This window comes from Lolium rigidum, chromosome 1, assembly GCF_022539505.1.
Source record: "Lolium rigidum isolate FL_2022 chromosome 1, APGP_CSIRO_Lrig_0.1, whole genome shotgun sequence".
NCBI classification, from domain to species: Eukaryota; Viridiplantae; Streptophyta; class Magnoliopsida; order Poales; family Poaceae; genus Lolium; species Lolium rigidum.
Window position 1 is genome coordinate 38,245,826 of NC_061508.1, and position 22,097 is coordinate 38,267,922.

The 22,097-nt window shown below is 44.6% G+C and overlaps 1 protein-coding gene and 1 pseudogene across 1 annotated transcript; both read left to right on the plus strand.

Annotated features, from left to right (window-relative positions):
* Nucleotides 1-3,817: 3,817 nt before the first annotated feature.
* Nucleotides 3,818-7,540, plus strand: LOC124706806 (ubiquitin-like protein ATG12). The gene is made up of 5 exons (XM_047238479.1): nt 3,818-3,918; nt 4,005-4,063; nt 6,950-7,017; nt 7,111-7,174; nt 7,427-7,540. Exons 1-5 carry the CDS (start codon nt 3,891-3,893, stop codon nt 7,484-7,486), a joined length of 279 nt encoding a protein of 92 aa, XP_047094435.1. The 5' UTR covers nt 3,818-3,890; the 3' UTR covers nt 7,487-7,540.
* Nucleotides 7,541-11,772: 4,232 nt separating this feature from the next.
* LOC124671379 lies at nt 11,773-12,607 on the plus strand (annotated as a pseudogene).
* The last annotated feature ends 9,490 nt before the right edge of the window (nt 12,608-22,097 follow it).

Here is a 22,097-nt window from a genome sequence, read left to right on the forward strand (position 1 = left end):
CAACAACAACAAAATGAATACATCTGATAGAAATGTCAGCTTGGAAGTGATATAACGCCACCAATTTCTAATCCAAAGTTCTTACCATCTATGGTCCAACACTGTCATCGTATATGTTGTTTAGTCCTTTGGTCATCTTCTGTTGAGAGTTTCTAAGAAATCAGCTTCTTCAAAAACAACCTTCATGCTTGTTTTAGATATTGCACCAACTTCTGATGCAAATTTTGTTGTAGGAGGCACCACGAACAACCCAAACAGCACACATCACCGACAGTATTGCAATTTTCAGATATATACACTGATACTACTCCCCCTTGTTGTACTTTGTTGTTGCTCCTGGTGTTATGCAAGTGCAGGACACTAATTTACCCCTCCAGTTTGGCGTGTGTTACTGAGCATACATCTATACAAAAATGGGAAAACATAGATCAAAATTACAGAGAGAAAGGAGTAGATAGGCCATTACACTGGAGGAAATAGAATATTTCGGAGGAGTGTTGGCATGTAACGGGTGAAACGAGGAGCAATGATAGTAGAAACTGAATGAAACTCCAATTGGTAAACACAAATAGTATAATGGCAAAAAAAATGAATTAAATTCCATGGTATTAACCAAAACAAAAATCACTAAAATTTGGAATAATTACCTGCCTAAACTTAAGTTCACGGGCTGACTGGAAATTAATATGCAGTGAAACACTTGCATTTCCAATATTAACAGAGAAGGAAGAAAAATTTCTCTTATGAGCCGAACATTTCATAATCGATGAACACATCAGGGGATTCAGAAGTGAGACCAGTAAGTCCACAAAACCTATAGTTTCATCAGCCGTAGTACGATAGTATCAACTCCACAACAGGCAAATTGCTTAACTCCTTACTCTGCATATGGATGGCCAGTGGCGCTATAAACTTGAATCTTCTTCGCCGGATCAACAGCGCATGGTGCAGGGGCATTGTAGAACTCCTCGAGTGGCCTGCCCGAAGGTTTGAAGCGGTAGGGCAGGCAGAGGCAGCTGTGCTTCGCTGCTGAAGCCTGCACCCTAAGCAGAAATTGGTATGCCGTGGCGGGCACCACCATCTCCATTGCAGGAGTCGCTGTTGTGACAGGGAGCGTCTCGCAATCGGGCAGTCACCAGTCTGCTCTCGATCAAAAAGAAACATATTATACTCAAAGACCTCACCCCACGAAACGAATTGCAAGTCAAGAAACGTACTGCAATCCAAGCAACGTACTGCAATCCAAGAAACGAAATTGAAAGGAAGAAGACATACCTGCAGGACGTGACTCCGCAGCCAAAACTTCAAGCCGCCCTCATTGACATGATCTTGATCTCCTAGTTGGAACAAAACCAGAGAATATACACAAAGAAGTAAGATATGCTGCTAGTCCAGAGGAAGGAGACAACATACGGGATCCAATATGTTGTGGCCACCCCTTTTCCTTGCAAAATCTACCTATCCTGTATAAAGAAACAAGGTGTTATGCAACTAAAAGATCAGAGAACTTACCACATCGTATTGCTTATGGCAAGAAAATGAGTCAAGGAAGAAATATACCTTTGCATTTTTATCTCTTGTGGTTCTTCTTGATTTTTTGTGTGCCAGATCAGCAACAACCAGCAGCCTCATAATCCCAACACTCACAGCTGAAAGAAACATGGAACGGAGACGAAATTTCAGAGCAAACCCTTAGTCCTCACCTAGTTGTAGATGATTTTTGACCAAATAAAAACTCTCCTGCAACCATGGACTCCTCCCTAATTGGGGGTTCGAGATCTAGAGATGGAGGGGCAGGGAGGGAGGGAAAGGCGGAGAAGGATGACATGAGGAAACATGCAGCAACGCCGTCTTAGTGCCTAATGGTCATGCTCCCACCGTCAACTCTGGAGGCGAAATCCCCTTTTTGAGTACGGATGGATCAGAGCCAGATTTGCAGGGGGGCAAGGAGGTGGGCGGCAGCGGCCATGGAGGCCGGTGGTGGCAGTTGAGCTGGTGGGAGGAGGTCGAATAGGCGGAAGAGCTAGGCTAGGGCATGGAGGAAATCAAGGCACAATTTTCTCTCGTCCTGGACGTAGTGGTCGACGCCGCGTCCCACACAGAGAGAGAAAGAGAGGACTCACCTGAGGGAGAGGAGGAAGCACGCGCCGAGGTCCTCCTCCGCTACCATACTCCTAGGGAGAAAAAAACACCGAGATCCGCCTTGCCGCTAGCGAGAAGGAAGGAGAGGCTGGCTTGTCACGCCCGTGGATGCGTCGGGAGGAAGAGGAAGAGATGGGGGAGGAGGAACAAATCGGTCTGTTGGTTCTGAGCCCGATGCAGAGCGGTGGAGAGTTTTGGATTGATTAGAGACCGCTTTGACCGCTAAAGCAAGCTACAACCACACGCGGAGATACCTAGAGTAGCCCACAACCAAAGCAGCGCAGAGAGAGAAGCAACGATAACTACACACATGTTGGCAGCAAATAAGTTTCTTGTCTTCCCAAAAAATAGTACAGAGCACCAAAACGACCCCAGAAAAGTACCACGGAGAAGCAAAACAGTTAAGATACACACGTGTCACAACTGTGTTAATTCTCAAGGAGTCTCAAAATTAGGAGAAAAAAGATGTTTGTTAAGGTTTAATATAGTAGTTATATGGTGTAGTTCGTTTTTTGTTATTCCTTGAAATACTACCGAAGCAAAAAATACACCGTGACAAGTACAAAGGTACTACTATGGTACCGAGTGCACCTCATGGAATACCCAAGGACACGTACATACAACACATAAAGTATGATTATATACAAATCCGACTATACTAAAGTACAAGTACAGTTACATACAACACATGAGTACGGTTACGAACATCGCACGAATACAGTTACAAACATCACATGAGTACAACCACTTACAAACCCGATCACACTAAAGGACGAGTACAACTCAGGTAACACCCGAGTACAGTTGTGTATAAAGCATGAGTACAATTGTAGAGAGTACAAGTACAGCCGTACACACTAGTGAGTACATGTACAGAATTACAGTCGAACACACGAGCGAGTACATGTACAGAAGTACAGTCGCGCACACGAGCGAGTACATGTACAGTATCACATGAGCAAATACAATTACCGAGTAAAGGAAAAAAACTGCACCAAATACACTATAAACACAAGTAATTATCAGTTCGACCATGAGTACAGTTAGGTACGCACCAGGAGTACAACCATATTAGTATTAGAAGTACGGAAAAAAGTATCTCGAAACCTATCAATATGAGATCTAGTTTTGAAGATCTCGACACTAGGGTCTCAAAAGTGAAAAACGAGGTTGTAATTTGAACTTAGGGTTCTGAAGATATTTCATTTTGAAAAAACGAATATAAAAAATAAAGGAAAAAAACTGAGACAACTCACCCTCCTCTGTTCTTCTCTCTCCTCCCTCATCCCCACCTTACTTTCCTTTGCTATACGTGGCGAGCAGAGAGACTACTTCCCGAAAATTGTCATGCACTGTGCCACTTTATTACGTGCAGAGAGAGTTATCTTGCATTCGTAAAGATCGGTCTTTTTTTAAAGAAGCCTAAAGCAGAGGAATAGGATTTACCCAGGTAAAGCCCATCGTATCTATGAAGCTCGTGTGTCACTAGAATGAAATCGCCGGCGGCCCATCATACCTTTGTAGATATAGGCTTTTGCCCTAAAAGAAAGATATAGACTTTCGCATCAAACGTCGGCCCATCATCCTCCTCTCCACTCCTTCCTTCCGGCGTGCTCAAGGTCCGAAGCGGAACCAAAACCCGACTTCAAGGGCCGCGTCGTACAGAGTCCTTCTCACGAGGGTCTCGCCGCAAATTTGCTCCCGCTTCCTTCCTTCCTTCCTGCCGCCGTTCTCGTTCTCCTTCGGCGATGGCCGCCGATCCCAACCAGAAGAAAGGTTCGATCTCCTTCCGCCCCACTCCTTCCTCTGCCCCGTCGTCTCTCCGTTCTCCGCTTACTCCTCTCGCGGTCCCCGATTCGCAGTCGTGGTGAACTTCCAGTCGGTCGCCAACGCGCCGAAGCTGCGGCAGTCCAAGTTCAAGGTACGGGCTCTTTTTCTCGCCGGTTCTTTCCTTACGCTACCAGCAAGTTCAGCAATCTACCTCTGCCTGGTTACTATTACGCGAGAGATCTCGCATTAGCGCGGGGTGCTGGCATGTTAGGCCTGGTCGGTCGATTTGATCGGCAGTTTAGGAGGTCCGGGCCGATCGATTCAGCACCTAGTTACAGACTTTGCAGGCACCCATAGCACACCAATTATTTTTTGGGAAGTGTAGAATTACTAGTATTTAGAGGGAATTAAGCAACAGTGGTGTAGTACTATTACTATTAGTAGACCCAGTATTCATTTGTTGTTTGCTGGAGCTATAGCAGCACCTTGTCCTTGGTCGCAGCCAACAGGAGAAGAAAAGGCTGTGATGGGGGATGACATGTTTGGCTTTCACACATTAAGTCGCCGATGGATGTGATAGTGGCAGCAATTGTCGTATACCTAAAAGAAACATGTGCGCACCAAAGACGTCAGGTTCATGGCCCTTATAATTGCTAATATGTGCTATGTGTCCATGTGCCAAGAAGCTTTCCTCCCTTCCCACTTGGAGTAATTCAGAAGACTTCCTAATGATGAAGAACTGGAGTAATTTTGCAATGTCGGCTCAAGACAGTATCCTGTCATAGTATATTGGTGGATGTTTTTATTCTGTAACTTTAAGACTCTTCTTTGTGAACTGTGTGTGTATGACCTGTAGAGTGTTTCAACATGCTGTTAGCTTTAGATGCATCAGTGTGTCTTAGTTTTATGGAGACTATCTTTTGCGTACTAGTTATGGAAGCCCATGGTTTCACTAGTAAATAATGTGCCCTCAAGTCTGTCGGTTAGTCGAATTATATGCTGCTCCTTGTTTCAGTAAATAAATAAGTACTACCGGAAAAGTACCTGTGCGTTGCAATGAATCCAAAATAAAATGTGCCTACAATCTTGAAAATGCAATAATATAGTTTATACCACACAAACATCTTAGGTTTCACCTGGGCTTTGGTTGTTGCAATTATAGAAGTGTTGTTTATTGAAGTTTGAACCCAGTTCTAGTCCACTTATTCCATGATGATTTGACATGTAAATTCCGTGTTCAATGTATAAACGTTAAATTTTATGAACAAAGTAGAAGTTTTGTGGCCTGTGTAAAAAGAAAAAACAATGCTTAATTTTTTTAGGCTACTATAGAGTACTTTCTTATCATAGTTAGGCTAATATAGATTAGCTTGACAGCAATAATTTGGTAACAAGTAACATAACAATAATTTCCGCTGCATTGGAGCATCTCCAGCGGAGGCCCTCAAATAGTGTCTGGACAGCCCCAATTATAGTGTCCCTCCCTGCATCCAAAACCAAAACCAGATCAGCAATTTGCCATCATCGCAGTTGCAGCCGCCACCTACTTGCCGGTGTGTCTAAAGATATATTACAGGAATGAACTGATTACTTCAGTGATGAGCAATATCAGTAATTTGACATCACTTAGAACATCTTCGGTATTTGAAAATCCAAAAGGGCAAGGGCATAGAATCGCAGAATCAAAGGACTTGACACAGCTGAATGAAATTTTACATGTTTGGAATCTTGAGAATGTTGTGAAGGATGAGGTATTTGAAAATCCAAAAGGGTAAGGGCACAGAATCGCAGAATTAAAGGACGTGACACAGCTGAATGAAATTTTACATGTTAGGAATCTTGAGAATGTTGTGAAGGATGATGCTTTAAAAGCCAGGATGAACAGCTTCACGTCATGTTGGTAATCCCGAATTTAGCGATGCTGAGTGTTCAAAAGCAAGCATGATTGTTGAATCACTTGAGCCCCATCCCAAACTTGACAGTTTGAAATTGAAGTACTGTGGTAGCATCCAAACACCATTTTTGTTACAAGGTAGAACTCTTTTCTGCTTGAGTGAACTGCCCTTTTAAACTGAAATTACCAGCCTCCCTTCTTCCCTTGGGAGGTTGCACACCATATGATGCAGAAACTTGGGGAGGCTTGATGGATGGGCATGCAAAATTTATAGCAAACTAAAATTCAACATTCCAAAGTTTTGTCTCTTTTTCGTTTAGCTAGCAGAAAAAAAAATGAGCTAGCAGTGAATCCATCCACCTGCTTGCTTGCAGGCGTGCATTGAAGCCAGCGGCTATTTGGCTGTCATGCGCGCGTCCAGTACGTCCGGCCAATCTGCTGATCCATCTCTCCGCGTGTCTGCCTAGCACAACGAGCAGCACGGAAGGCAGACCGGAACGGGACCAGGTACTCGCGCTGACGCAGCTGAACCAAGAACATGTGTGGACACATGGTCGAGCAGCCCCTCCAAGCCGCATGGAGCAGAGCCTCGGGGGACCACCTCGCTGCGACAAGTAAAGCAGCCGGACGAGCGGAACTCACAGTCACGGCCAGTGCTGGGTATCACCAGCCCGCGTCGTGGCATACTGCGGGCGTGTCCAAGAGCGAAGGTGTGAGGGTGACAGCCCGTCGATCTGGCAAGGTGGCACCGCCAGCGGTAGTTGTGAGGGCAAGACCGACGGAGAGTGGCAAGAGCGGAGGACGACGGCCCTCGGGACGGCGGCCAGAGTTGTATAGTGGGAGGAGGCGGTGCCGGTGGGCAGGGGTGGCGGGATCCCAGGGGCGTGAGGAGACACGAGGGGTGTTCCGAGTACAGAGGCATGACATGGACTTTAGGATGATTTTAAAATTCTCAAGGGCTAAATGTAAACATGGGCGACATACCAAGACCACCACCACCTATTCCAATTTAATAGTAGTAAAGATAATCTACTGATGAAGTACTTATTTGGTTCATAAAATTTGAGCATCAAATTAGACAGACTGTTTGCAGTGCCTTTGTGGTTGTTGGTAATCTTTTCTAACCAACTTGTGCATTTTCAGATTGGTGGGAATGAGAAATTTGCCAAGGTGATTGAATTTCTTCGCGTCAAATTCACCAGGACACAGTGGTAAGAATGTACATCTGAAGTTGGACCAGTAGAGCCAGCATGCCCTCTATTGCCCTGTATATATTTACTGACAGTCTCTCTTTCTGCCGGCAGTTTCTCTAATGTGAACAGTGCATTTTCACCGAACCCAGATGAGTTGATAATTGATTTATACAATGTAAGACCCAATGCCCTTGTTAGTTCTTTTTGTGTCCTCTTCAGTCTTAGATGTCCTGAAGTTATTGATAAACAACTTCATGTTCAATATTATGCTTGAAAATGCACTTTATTACCTTATTGTCCTAGTTGAGTTGTCAAACTGAACACTATCATGAATTATTCATACACCTAATTATATTATCCTATCAATTGAAATTTGATTTGTGATTAAAGGTGGCTAAATATCTTTGTTTTTGTTTTTAAATCACAGAACTTTGGAATTGATGGGCAGCTGGTGGTCAATTACGCATCATCGTTGGCATGGGGTTAAAAGCTGTACCTGCTGGATATTAGCTTCAGCAAGCGTGTGAACCCCTTTCTCTAGCTAGAATTAACTTTTCGCTGCACTGTTAGTGTAAAGCACTGCGAACTGAGCTTCAATCTGAAGCTATTTGGACTATGTGAATATGTGATGTCCAATGTCATGGCAATAGTAAGATCATTTTCGACCTGCAGTGAAACCTGAGACAGTCTTTTTTTTCCTTGTATAGATATCTTTGACAGTGTTGTGCTGTTCTACAGCCATTGTTGCTGAAAAAACACCTCTCTATGTCTGTCGCAAGATGATTATTTGTTTTTTCCCAGTGATTACGTTATCCTTTTTCTTCATCTTCCATTACCATCGTGCTCACGTCATTAAGACGGTCGTCAATCAATCAACCTCGTTTTCATGTTAGCAGTGAGCTACTGCGACTCTCCAAGTTATATATATATATATTAGGCGGGTCCATACTTTTCCGCTGAGTAGCAGCTAGGGAGTTGGTACTAAACATACCAGTGTTGTGAATAACTATCATCCACGTTCATGTCTTTGTGTCCATTTATTCAGGAGAGCATGAGAACCAAGTTTTAGAACTGCGAGACAGTAGCAGCATGGACATGCACTGCAATGACGAAACCAAGTTGTTCGATCTTGTTGGGTTGTCGTTTTAGACTTTGGGAGTAGTCCGCATGTCGGAGGTACTTAAGTATGTATGGTTTTCGATCCGATTTTCCTCATAAACTGGATCATTTTCCTTTCTTCCTAAATGAATAGCCGAAGCTCTAGCGATTGCTCAAAAAAAAAAATTGAAATTGCAAGGCACCCATGTCCAGAAACCAGAAGGGAGTCTTGTTCACCTATGTAAATCAAGGAAATGATTGTCACGTTTGTGAGAAAAGAAAATAGACAAATCAACCACTACATATAGTTTTTAGATGGAAGGCTCGAAATGAGCCCAACTTTCAAACTCAGAAGCCATCAACCAGCCAGGGGTTGCTAATGATATTCACAGCTTATTTTATCTTTTTCATGGTATCTCTTAAAGAGTTAAAGTATAGATAAAATTATTCTACCTAGACAACACTCTTTCATTCACGTGATGTCCAACATACCGGCACAAGCAAGATCATTTTCCTCATCAATCTCCAGTGAACACCTGAGGCATCTTTGACAGCGCCTTGCTGTAAAAGGAGCTACAGTATCAGTTTTGAAAATAAAACTACTCTCGTTGTTTGTAGCAAAGATGCTTACCTGAATTCGTTTTCTCTTGCAAAGATTCTATTGCCCTTCTCCATCTTCAAATTACAATCATGCTCATGTCATTAAGACTTATGCGTCTAAACTCAACTGTAGACACAGTGTTAGTGTAAAGCACCGCGAGTTGAGTCGTCCAAGTCGTTATATCATTTTCGACATACTGATGTACCAAATGTCTTGTCTCCCTTGTAAACATCTTTGAGATATATGTTTCATGTATTTGGCTGCAGGCCTGCAACGAGATGCTTAAGGTCCTAGGGATTGAACGGAATTGAAATAGATTTAGCGGTATTAATTATTAAAGTCATATCTAAGTTAAAGTCTCCCTTAGTCTCCTCCAACCCACTCCAAGGCTTAATTGTTTTCTTTCTTCCTAGGATTGCATAGTATGATCAAGACACTTGTGCTAACACCAGTTGTGATGTTTGTTTTGTGCCCTCTATTTTCTTCATCTTCAAATTACCGTCGTGCTCATGTCATTAAGAGACTCAACAATCAACTTTTATTTTGATGTTAGCAGTGAGATAGTGCATCTGTACCATGTTCTATATTAGGCTAGCTCGTACACTTGTCCATGAGTAGGAAGGACCTAGTGGCTAGTGGTTACCTGTAAAACGACCAGTATTGCACTGGTGCGGCAGAATTGCCACCCACGTTGATGTCGCCGTGTCCATTTACTCCGTAGTACTTATGTGCACAAAACCTCCGAGGTAGTACCAGCAAGTGCATAGCTTCTGGCCAAAAAAAAAGTCCTAAGAGATTGTGATGGGTTTGTCTTCCGTCAATTAATAATATATTCTCCGACTTGACATTATTTTTTTTTTGGAAAAGAGGAAGCACGGCCTCTTGAGATCATGTTTGGAGGTCATCATCTTTGAAGTAAAATTTTGCAGGAGCTTTCCTGCCACTTAATTCTCGAAGAACATTGAAAAGCTGTAGGCGTGCTCTTGACCGCGCCACTACCGCATTTCTGAAAAACTATACAGCTGCAAAAGAGAGATGCTAAAACCGAATGGCGTACAATGAAGCGAGATAGGATCCCTGTCGCTGTGTCCTAGGTTGATAGTTACTAAGAGATGACACACGGATGGTTCCAGTGTGCCACAAACCACACGTGCTGTCACCGCTAAGCAATTATCTCAGGCCGGGGTCCGGATGACTTTCAATCCCAACATGCCAATTGAATGCAACGATCGAGCGCACGTTTCAGAACATAGCATTTGCAGAGAATTTCTCCTCTGGGAAATCTGTTAAATATCTTATATTTGCAATCGTGGAGTGTGCTCGTTAAATAAGGGAACAGTAACAGTTATGGGGCCAATGTAGCTACTTAAGCCAGACCAGTTGAATCACCATATGTACTGCCGTTTATAAAAGAGCGCTCCATTCCATACTTGTGAAACGGAGGGAGTAGCAGCTGGAAGATCTATACACACACTGGCACACACAGTCCGTGAGTTGATCGGTAGTAATCGATGGAGAGTAGGCATGTGCACAATGCATAGACTATGTATAGCGCCCTCTTGTCGCGCAAACCCTCATCAGCACCCGAACGTCGGTGCTCCTTTAAAAAAAATTCAAATCTATTTCTAGGTCTGCAAACAATCAACGGAATAAAATAGGGATACATACAAGAGTCAAGTTTATGGTGAAAAAGTAGTTTTTATGCCTATATACAACTATGATTTTCTCTGTAGCTCAAGATACATCGGATATTCTCCAAAAAAAAACCTTTCTAGATGTACGCACACCATGTATATGTATTCACACAAAATATTATAATTTTAAAAAATTCAAACTGTGGATTTCATTTTTTAAAACCATTGGGCACCTGTGTGCCAGGTGCTGCAAACCTACGTTCCTTTTGTTGTGTGTACCGTTGCATGATCTAAAGCCTATAGTCACTCAGATTTTCTGCACATCATACTATTATTACGAATTCACGTTTACTTTCTATAGCACATGACCTGGCACTTCCACCTTCCCTAACTAGCTGGATATGAAGACCCTTTGGCCGAATGGCAATCGGTCTTGCCGACGTGTGTTGGGCTCTCTACAGACGCATACGAGTTTGAATTGATCATCTCAACCTGGAGATTGGGTTGTCATCGGTTTCTCTTCATTATTGTCCATCGTTCAAATGCTGGAATTCTTCCATGTTAATATTGGAAATTGAACAATATCTAGTAGTTCAAATCATAATTTAAGGCTATTTGTTTGAACTATGATGATACATAGGCCAAAATTTACTATTTGTAGTGTAATCTCCACAAAACATCAACCAGTGTATTGAATTGTACTTCTACGGAAACTGTGGCACCCTATGAATCTTGACTCGCCATTACATACACATATGAACATGGTGCAACCGTTAATACTATCTCCATTCCATTCATGGTGCTCTCGGTTTAGTCTAAGTCAATTTTTATTATGTATTACCAAATATATAGAAAGAAATATAACATCCATAATACCAAATGCATACGAATTCCGCAATATAAGACGTTTTAGCAAACAAAAATAGTTTGCTTTAACGTTTTATATTGTGGAACGGAGGTATTTTATTTATAATTTAATATTGGTGATATTATGGTGTAAACTTTCATATACTATTATGAATATAAGAGTGGAAAAAATAAAACATGCAATTAAATTTGTTTTTATTTTTTCCGTGGATAATTATTTGAAAGAGAGTTTCTCCGGCTACAACTTTTTGTGAACATAAAAGGCAATAATTCACAGGATTGTTTTTTTTTGGAGAAATATGGCACTGAAATTCGAATGGATCTCATCTTGCACCTCACTGGCTCACCCACCTGCAGTGATGTATAACGGCGGTACTGTACGTCCTTGTTGGTTGTACACATGGAGGCTTCCTAGCCTTTTGGCCCGTCTAACATTTGAGGAAGTGTCGCTCCCGGTGGCCATGGGTTGAAGGTGATAAACAGGGCCACGTATACCCTCTGATATATAAATACCGTGACCACCCTTGCTGCCCACACACCAGTCTTCCAGCGCAAAACACGCACGGAGAGAGGATGGGGAGGAGGGCATGCTGTGCCAAGGAAGGGGTGAAGAGAGGCGCATGGACGAGCAAGGAGGACGACACCTTGGCCTCCTACGTCAAGGCCCACGGCGAAGGCAGGTGGAGGGAAGTCCCTCAAAGAGCTGGTATACAGATCCACTCGTTAATCCGATTGTAATGTCTCCACGTAGTACTCAATCCTTAGCCTAAACGGAGCTAACCATTCTACCCTCGGTGGAATTTGTGCGCAGGTCTGCGTCGGTGCGGCAAGAGCTGCCGGCTGCGGTGGCTTAACTACCTCCGGCCGAACATCAAGCGGGGTAACATCTCCGACGACGAAGAGGAGCTCATCCTCCAGGCTGCACGCCCTCCTCGGCAACAGGTGGTCTCTCATTGCTGGCAGGCTGCCCGGCCGAACAGACAACGAAATCAAGAACTACTGGAACAGCACCCTCGGGCGGAAGGCGCTTCCCGGCGCCGGCCGACCCCGACCCGCCACCACCAGGATCATCACCACGCCTGGCGCCTCCAGCTCTAGCTCCTCCACCGCTGCAGTAATGCTGGCCAACCCAGAGCCTGCCGCTTCTCGCGCGGCGGCGCCGTCGTCAGCCGTGTGGGCGCCAAAGGCCGTACGGTGCACCGGCGGCCTCTTCTTCCGCCCGGAGACGACACCGGTCGCGGAGACGCGGACCGGTGGATCAGGAGGCGGAGATGACTGTAGCGGCAGCAGCTCGGTGGCGTCGGAGGTCGCGGCCGAGCCGTGCGACTGGATGGACGACGTGAGGGCTCTCGCGCTGTTTCTCGAGTCTGACGAGGACTGGGTAAAGTCCCTGCACATGGCAGAGTAACACTCACACGTGATGGTGACCATCCGGGCCGAGCTCGACTGTCAGGCCTAAATATGGACCCAAGCATGCAAAAGCCCGTTGGGCTGTCGAAGTCTCGGGCCAGATCTTCTTGTCATATCGTTCGAATCCACAGCCCAGGCCTGGCCCGGCTTAGCCAACGGGCCTAAATCCGTGGCCCGGTCTAGGATTTTTGGACCAGGCCAGGATTTTTGGGTCAGGCCAACTGGGCCGGAGTTGCCTAGGTATAATTCCGGCCGGGCTGTTACTAAGCTCGTAATATTTCTGTTAGTTTCAATTTTGCACGGTCATTTTTTCATACGAAAATCGAATCACCGATTCAGGTGTTTATTTTTGACTCGTTGGATTCATATGGACGACTACAACATGATGATTTTGGATCATCAATTTACGTTATTAAAAAACATATCAAATTTTCACACTTTATATGGCTACTTCTTATGCGTTCATTTTGGCTTCTTGCGTTGTGTTTATGTTCCTAACTCTTGAGTACACCTAAACACATACCAGAGTCAAGGAAAAACAAAAAATCCTGATAGAAACCTAAGGTTGTGAAATGCTCACCACGAAAAAAGTGGAATAAGTAATCATGCATAATGGACATAAAAATGCTAGATGTAACATGAAATGAGAGATTTTATATTCATAAACTAAGCTCAAAAACTATATAAAATCCTTAAGCAACATGTCCTGCAAGTATGTGCCCATGGAGCACCAACTGGCGACAAAGTGCAGCCACATTTCGATTTCTCGGCGTCATGGTAGATGGAGATGGCGAGTGAAGGAAATATTGCAGAAAAGTCTTCGGTGGAGTAAAGCGTGATTTCGCTCTTTAGCATTGTGCCCCAAAGAAAGAAAGAGATGCAAATTGGGTCGACCACTATGGTAGCCTTGCCGAGAGAGTGATGGCCGAGAAGGTGCATGATTTGGTCTTGAGGCTTGTACACCTACTTGGCGACCTAGCTATGATATGACTACGACCGGTGTCGATCCAAGATCTCATGGTGTGCTCTCCATCGGTGTCAGCAATTATTAGAAACTTGACTGTGATGGGAAAGTTGGCAGATTCAACAACTACATAATGTGAAGAATTTAGCCTCGTGATCCACAACACCCTGCGTAGCCGACCTCATGTTTGAAAGTATGCGGTGGGGCGTATCTCGTCTCTCTGGGTAGCATGTTATGCAAAAACACGGTTTTCTTGTGTACCATAGTTTACGTTGAAGCTGTGTGTGTGGCAGCCGTGCGTCTTGCATCGAGCTTTCCAACAATCATTTTTTTCCAGAACGACCATTTGGTAGGCTTTCATTACCCAGGATAACGAAACAACACAAAGCACGTCCGAGCGTGAGCAGAAAGTAAACACACCACAGTCTTACGACCGCGCCGCCTATTGCTAACGGCAAACATCAAAACAACGAGAAGGAAAAGTTTAAAGCTGCCGGGGAGCACCCAAGCGAACCACGAGCGGCAAAAGACACGAGCTAATCGATGAAGGCCTACGAAACGCTTCCGGGGATCATCCTTCATGATTCGCCAAGATCCATCGCATCGAGCATCATCATCCATCATGCTTGCACCGATCAAGTGGAGGATTCGTCCAGCGAGCACCGCCTTGGTTGAACTGCGGCCTGGGGGGTCGTGGCGCTAGCAACCGTGGCAAACCATCAGCACCGCCGCGCGGATCTTGACCTCTCCTTCGTCATGTAGGCCTGCCCAGCATAGCCTCTATAAAAACGGTGAAATCGGCCGATTAGTTCCACAGTTCGCTGATCCGGCTTGTGCTCAAACAGAGCACGATTTGAAGTTTCCAAATGGCTGACAAATAGCGACTAACCCGCAATTTGCGTGTTTGCTGCTCGCATACAGAAGCGTGGAATCCACCAAAAATATTGCGAAAATGATCCAGGTCTAGAAGGGCGCCAATCAACTTCCCCATGACACTCCATACGAATTTTGCCGCGGACAAGTAAAAAATAAGTGAGAGATGGACTCATCTGCAATCCGCAGGCGACAGCGGCTCCACCACTGCCGGTTTCTCTTCGACAAATTGTCCTTTGTAGCAATGGCATTGTGCCAAATCATCCCATTGACCAAACTTTGATTTTCAGGTGGACTTACCTCTGCAAATGTTTGAAAGTTCGTCCGGGCACCCGCACCACACGAGTGCTTGTAAGCGAATTTGACGAGAAAATTTGCCATTTTTGTCCATTTCAGTTCAGCTTTATCGTGCTCACTGAAAAGAACGGTTTGAGACCATGATTACGTTGTAAACCATAGATTTGCCAAGCTAGATCGGGTGTCATCCACCTCTAAGGAAGGAAAAACTCCGGTTCAACGTGACCTCCTTGCCACGGTTACCTCTGTTCCATTGCAGATATCATGAATATCTGGGAATCTTCTCTTTTAAGGATTTGATCACACCAAAGTCACACCGAAAACTTGTGTTTATGTCCCCCACATTCATCCTTCTACCAGCTGAGGTAAATGGGTTTGACACAGCAGCATATCGGTCCACAAAGGAGAATCTCCGGGTCTTTTTTGTATAATAGACACCACCATTTGCCATACACTTTGTTTTCATAATATCTTGCCGAGGTCTGAGCCATTCTCAATTTCCACCACCATTTGCACATCAAACTAATATTAAATTTTGTGAAGATTTTTTATCCCGAGACCTCCTTTTTTCTTGGAGTACGCATGATCCATTTCCCACTTCACAAGGCGATATTTCTTTGCTGTATACTTGCTGCCCAAAAGAAAGATCTTATTGGTTTATCCATCTGTTCAATGTTGGTTTTATGGAGCCGGCCTCATGGACATGCGGTAGACAGCAATGCTTGAAGGCATGAATCAATCTTGACCACCCTTCCACCTAGGACATTGTATTTCCCATCCGGCCACCCATTTTTTTCTTTGTTTTCACCCTAGGGCTCATCTCGACAACGGAGGGCTTCCTGCAGCACAATACAGTGTGCTCAGTATTTGATTGGCCAGCACCCCTGCTGACAATTAAACGGAAGCCGGCAAAACTATGTGATTTTCTTCATCCTCAAGAATCATCATAACCTCACTTTTTTCAAGATTAATCTTTAGTCCGAGACATAGATTCAAAAATATAGAGAATAAGCTTGAGATTCATGGCTTGTTCTTCTGTTGTCTTGGATAAGTAGGATAGTGTCATCTGCATACTGGAGAATAGCTACACCATTTTCCACCAAATTGCTAGCTAATCTGATGATGAGGCCATTTCATTGTGCCGGTGAGACCATTTAGCCAAGGCTGTTCGCGACCATATTGAACAAAAAGGGAGCAAAAGGATCTCCTTGCCTAACCCCTTTGTGGCTCGGAAGTAGGGACCAATTCTATCATTAACTTTCACATCAAAGTGCCGTGTAGTCCACCACATTCTTTATCCAAACCATCCAATTTTCACTAAAGCCTTTACGGCATGACGGCGAGTCAAACGGGAAATCCCGGTTAACTTTGTCACTGAAGCTTTTGCCAAAGTCAATCTTCAGCACAATGCCTTGTTGTTTCTCAATTTGCTCTCCCTCAAGACTTTTGCGTAGCATCACCCCATCAGTGATGATCTTCCCTTGATGAAAGCTTGTTTGACCTAGCGAGCTAACGAGTTTCTCCATGATTAGTGCAGCCACGATAGTTAAAGTCTTGGTGAAAATTTTAAAAAGAACTGTAGCAAGCATATAGGTCTGAATTTACCAGTATCTATCTGCCTCCACGCTTTAGGAATCGAAAGTAATTATGCCATAATTGATTCTAGCCAAGTCAATCTGTATGAAAAATATCATCAAAAGAACAGCCATGATATCAACTCAATGATTTTCCCAACGAGACTTGATAAAATTCTCGAGGAATTCCATCGGAGCACTACGACGCTTATTTTCTCCATTTGATCAATCCCACTTTTACCTCTTCATGGTAAACATTAACATACGAAGTCATCTTTGTCTCTCAAGCTTTCTTCCACTGACTCCCACATCCTCCTCAACCTCACACCCTTGTCCTCGGTGGACAAACAACATCTTATAGAAATACAGCCAGCATCTTGGAGCAGTCTCATCTCCTTGTAGCGAGAGTCTCCATTTTTCGGAGAGAAAATAGTTGATTTCCTCTTGCAACCATTTGCAATTCTATGGAAGTAAGGCTGTGTTGCTATCCCCATGGAAGCAACCTGAGTTATCTCGGATCTCTTCTGTCTCGAAGCATTGCTTCTTTGTCAAGAATATCAAACAACTCATCTGCTAAAGCACGAGCCCTTACAGACCTACGTATGTGAGATAAGGAGATTTTCTTCCATCATTTCTAGCTCGGTAAGTAAAAGAAATTTCACCCTTTCTTTTCTTGTGCTTTCCTCTCAAATTATATCCCCACCCTTTCAAACTATTCTTAACATTTTTCAACTTCATATACACAACCTATCCAAAGTGTTAGTAGCACTAACCCTCTGTTGCCAAACTCCATCCACTCGTCAAGGAAATCTTCTTCTTTAATCCGGCTTTTTCAAATCGATTCGCTTCTTTCTTTATTCATTCTCCATGGTGTCAAGAATGAGTGGGTTATGATCGGAAATATCCTGTTTAGTTTATGAGCTGTGGTCAAAGGAAAAAGATCTTCAGGTACTACTCATCGGGAATCGTCCAATTTTCAAGAGTAAGGCGACCGACTGTTGTTGGACCAAGTATCACAGCCACGGGACATGTTGATTTCTCGCGAGAGCATAAGTATTGATAATAGAGTTGAACATATCATCATCTGTTGTTCCTCATTCCTTTACTTTTTCGGAGAAAATCTACGATATTAAAATCACCACCAATGAGAAGAGGATTCTCAGTCGCTCTGAGACCAGCAAGCCTGACGTACATGCAGAAAATCATCTTTATCCACAGATCGGGCGGCTGCATACACAATCACCAAGCACCACCTCAAGTTGAGTTTCGGATCCGGCAAGGTAACTTTGATAAAAACTTGCCAACAACGGTGATCGATAGAAAATGCAGGACAGCCTAAAACCCCCGAATTCCACACTTCTACCGGTGGAACTAATCCACTTCAATCAAAGCGCCATGGGGATCAATACTCTTGAAGAAGGAGAGGAATAATTCTGTTTTGATTGTCTCTTGCAACTTCAGAAATCACATTGTGTTCCTGTGATAAAATCGTGAAACTTACACATGCCTTTCTTGCCCACCCCTGCGGTTAAAAGTGGCTCCTATCATAAATACTTTGGATTTTTCTTCACTGCATCTAAGTCCGGTAACAATGCCACTCAAGGTGACAGTCGTGCTTCAACCTTCCCAAAGCTGACACATGATTTTTAGTATGCCCCTTCAAAGGAACCACTGATTTCTGTGGTGTTCCTTTCCAACTTCTATATTTTTACCGCAGCCTCCTCTTCTTCTTCTCTGCTTCTTCTGGAAACAACGAGGGTAATCATTCTCCTCGACCAAATCTTGATCACTCTCAAAGCCAAAAGCAAGACTCTATCAGAATCTGAATCCCATGCCTTCTGTGCATTTGGACTTTATCTATCAGCATGCCTAAGCTTGTTCCGGATCTTTCGAGATAATTGATTTTTCCAAGGTGAAGAGTTTCAGGTTTTACCCCATTTCAAGGGCTCTATTATGAATATCATCATCATCAAGTAAAGCAAAGGAATTATGAAAAGTAAGGTTAGTACCTGTAACATCTCTTACGTGCAGATCTGCTTGCCCTCTCTGGAATTCTTGTAGCATGAGAGTCTTGAGAAATGATCACGGCGCTCATCATGATAGATTATGAGGCCACCACTAGCAGGTAAATGCTCATTAATATGGGTGTCGACGGCGGTCTCCACATCGGTAGGATTGTCAACTTGTGAGAGGATCCTCTTGAGTGCCTCCAATGTCGGGTTGAGAACCATGATGGACATCACGGTGACCACCTTTCTTCGAGCTTGAAGGAGCGACTAAAGCCATAACACACATCGGGGATAATGTATCTCTCGGAAGTTGCGGCACCCTCGAGTCGGTGGTATCATAGTCTACTTGTTCTTCGGAGATATCTTCTCATTAGCATCTTCCGAGGATGGACCCCAATTCTTCCCTATGCTATACTGGAACATGAAAGATTTGTCAGCTGCCGAGACTTGGTTAAAGTATGAAGAAATTTTGCATAAGAGAGGTAGCGCAGATGCACTTGATGAGGCATTGACCGGGAGATAAAACAGAGCTGGAGCAAAAGCACCGGCTACGACTTATGAACATCGGACAAGGCTTCGAGAAGCATTTTCCCACAGGAAAAGGGAGGGAGCTAGAAGTTCCATCATCCATATTTTCCTGCGAGACATCCATGGAGTCCATCTCAAAAGTTTCCTCTTGCCATTGTCCACTGCGGACCACATATATTGCGAGCGTACGGTCGTCTGTTGTACCGGTGTTCTGTCAGATTGTTATTGATCATTGGTGGGGCGGAGCCGAGGAGCACTCGCATAGAATCATTCCTCCCAGTTCTCATCTTTTGGAGTACCATCATCACCCATTCCTCCTCAGTTAGTGTCGGCAACCGAACTCCAGATCCCGGGATTAGGAAGCTGGCTCACATAACTCCTGGTGTATTGCCAATTCATAAAAGCCACCTTTGATCTCACCTATGCGAGTATTTGGAACCAAGGACAAATCGCTTCCAATCTTGACCCTCACATAGGAAAAGTTCCGCGAGGAAGTTTTATCAAGAGCCGGAGGCTTTCCCACCGAAGCTAGCGGCGTAGAACTGTGATGCGGTCACAGAGAGTTCATGGGAATACCTTTGATTCTGAACCGGGCTTCTTCCATCATAGATATTGGTTGGATATCACCAGCCCATTTTCAGGAGAGATAATGGCACCGGGAGCCGGTCCTCATGAAGAGTTTACCAAAATAAGAGCTAATTCATCAATGGCTTTTGCCGGGAAAAGGGAGAGTCTCGATCACGAACTCGGTGGGAGAATGCTTCTTTTTAGCAAAAAACCTCCAATTAATCTTCATAGACTGCGCAGGACACTAAACTCATGCTCAATATTCCTACGGTTAACTTCACCTTTCTCCGCGTGATATGAGCATAGTTCGGTACGTAGTTCAACGAGAGTTGGGCCTCTGTTTCGAGGCCCGGGATCGAATAAAAGCGAGGAGACCAAATTCTTCAACGCACGAAAAGGAGCCTTGTGTTCCCGGGGGCTCTCTGGTACGGCACACACTGCATATGATGTTCACCACAACGGTGATTGATTCGCGGGAACCCTTGCGTGCCCCATTTGAACCTATTGTCGGGGCGCTTCCCGAACCATGATGTTGGTAAGCACATTAGAAACGCAGGTGGAGGTACGAGAGGACCCCCGGCTGGTTCATGCACCTAGCAAGGAGCTACTCGGAGAAATGTGCAAACGCTGGGATTCAGATTGACGGCGGCTACGACCAAACTCAACCCTAGCGGACACGTGCTACGGAATCGGAATGGAAGAGAGAAGCACTCGACTTACGCCGAGTGGTCTGATCGGATCCTCCGAACGGAGAGGAGAAGCTTCCAGCGGACGCACATCTCGGATCTGTCCGCCCAGCGATCCCGCGTCCCGTGCCTCCTGCTACCGGCGGCGTTTCTCCGCACGGCTTGCCCAGCATCACGCAGGCCTCCCCGCTCGGAGAGTCGCGAAAGCCTCTCGACGGCCGATCCTCATCAAGGGCGACGACGGCTCTTCAATACCGACGGCGTTCCTCCTCCCGCAGCCTCTCTTGATCTGCGAGCCTTGATCTTCTTCTCGACGCGCTCCTCCTTGACTTAGGCCTTGCGGCCTTTTCATCTTCCAGACGCTGTTCATCCCGTCGGTAGGCTCAGTCAGTTGAGACGATTGTGAAGCCACGTTCTTAGCTGGGGATCTCACCGGAGAGTAGCCTCAGGGAAATCAAAGCGCGATCCATACGGCGCGCGGGCGAAGCACTTGCACAAACGATCTTCGGTCGCCGGAGGTGGCATGAGTGATCTGTGGTGGATTTGGAGGTGGAGAGATTACGCGATCTGGCCACATTGACTGAATCGCGTTAGAGCAGAACATGCCCCATGCTGATGAGATCTGGCAAAGGTTGAACACAGGCGGCGTGACGATGACGGAAATGGATAGGCGCTGTACCACATGCGAAGGTGAAGGGTGTGGCGAAACGGATCCCGAAACACGAGCTGCACGCCGGTGGTCAGGCAGCTAAAGGCAGAAGCCCTGGGCCGGACCACGCATCGCAAGCCTGTGGCCGGGCGGCTCGCGATGCGTCCCAGGCTCGCGGGCAGAAGAGTGTCTGCAGTCTCCGGCTTCAATTTTCGTCCCGAGGCCATTGATCACAACGCTCCGCCATCCATCGGCTTCAAAGCAACTCAAGGCCAATGCGCACCAGTTACTGTGAGAATGAAACCCTGCCGTGATCACGAAATCCAGGGTGCATACAATCCTCCCATCGGTGACAAGATGGCTGGCGGCCTTACCGTACTGTATACGATCGTAGCAGCGAGAAGCGAGAGCGATGAGAGCAGCGGCTGATTACAGGAGCCACAGCAGTAGCGGTGGGCAATAAAGCAGTGGAAGTGGAGATTGTCAAATCTTTGTTAAGAGGCTCATCCTACTCATAGTCTTCACTTCCTCCATGGCTTCCCCATCTGGCCTGCTTCTATAAGCTGCCTGTTTACCCAACAATCAGCATGTTTTGATATTGTGAATCCGATAAGCTTTTGGATCAGTAGTACCCTGTGTGTTTCTTATTTTCATTAATAATTTGGTTGTGGGCTATCCAACTATAGCTCTTGTCATTTTATTCTTAGAGTCGGATGTAATTGATATCATATTGATCTCTAAGCGAAATATGTTTTGAAAGTACTATTTTGTTTTATCAAAAAAAATCGATATACAATACCAACTCCTAGCCATTATGATCTCTGTATAAAATATATATATTAGGATAACGTGTTTATGAATTTCATATTATAGAGCAGTGAGGTTTTTAAGCACTAGTTTTAATTTAATTACTAAGTACTTTTTAGATGTTAGTATTGTTTAATTGCCTGAATCATTATATTGTCATAGTGTATTCTTTATGTGTGGGGTTGAACTGTTGTTCCATGATCTACTGTCTTTTTGGAATGCATTGCCACAGTATTGTGTAGGGGATTACCTAATGTATAATTATAGTATATATGGCTGTTTTACAATAATGTATTTATTGTATGTTGCAGATATTGACATTCTGCTGTATAAACTTAGTGACTCAAGTTAAATTAGTCGGTCTTATAATCAGATCGAGGTATAATTATGGAGGAACAACTTTTATGCTTCTTTTATAAGAAAAAAATGCCTACTACTTGCCTTTCTCGTTCAATCGATGCGCAGCATTTGGGGCATGCATGTGCGCAACGTTGTCTTGTGAGCTAGTCAGTTAACAATGTTTCAATTTCGAAT

Excerpts from the sequence above, each read along its gene's own strand:
- LOC124706806 (XM_047238479.1), top strand. The coding sequence starts at position 3,891 with ATGGCCGCCGATCCCAACCAGAAGAAAG. Across the intron at positions 4,064-6,949 it reads TGCGGCAGTCCAAGTTCAAG|ATTGGTGGGAATGAGAAATT; the intron begins GTACGGGCTCTT and ends GTGCATTTTCAG. Across the intron at positions 7,018-7,110 it reads AAATTCACCAGGACACAGTG|TTTCTCTAATGTGAACAGTG; the intron begins GTAAGAATGTAC and ends TTCTGCCGGCAG.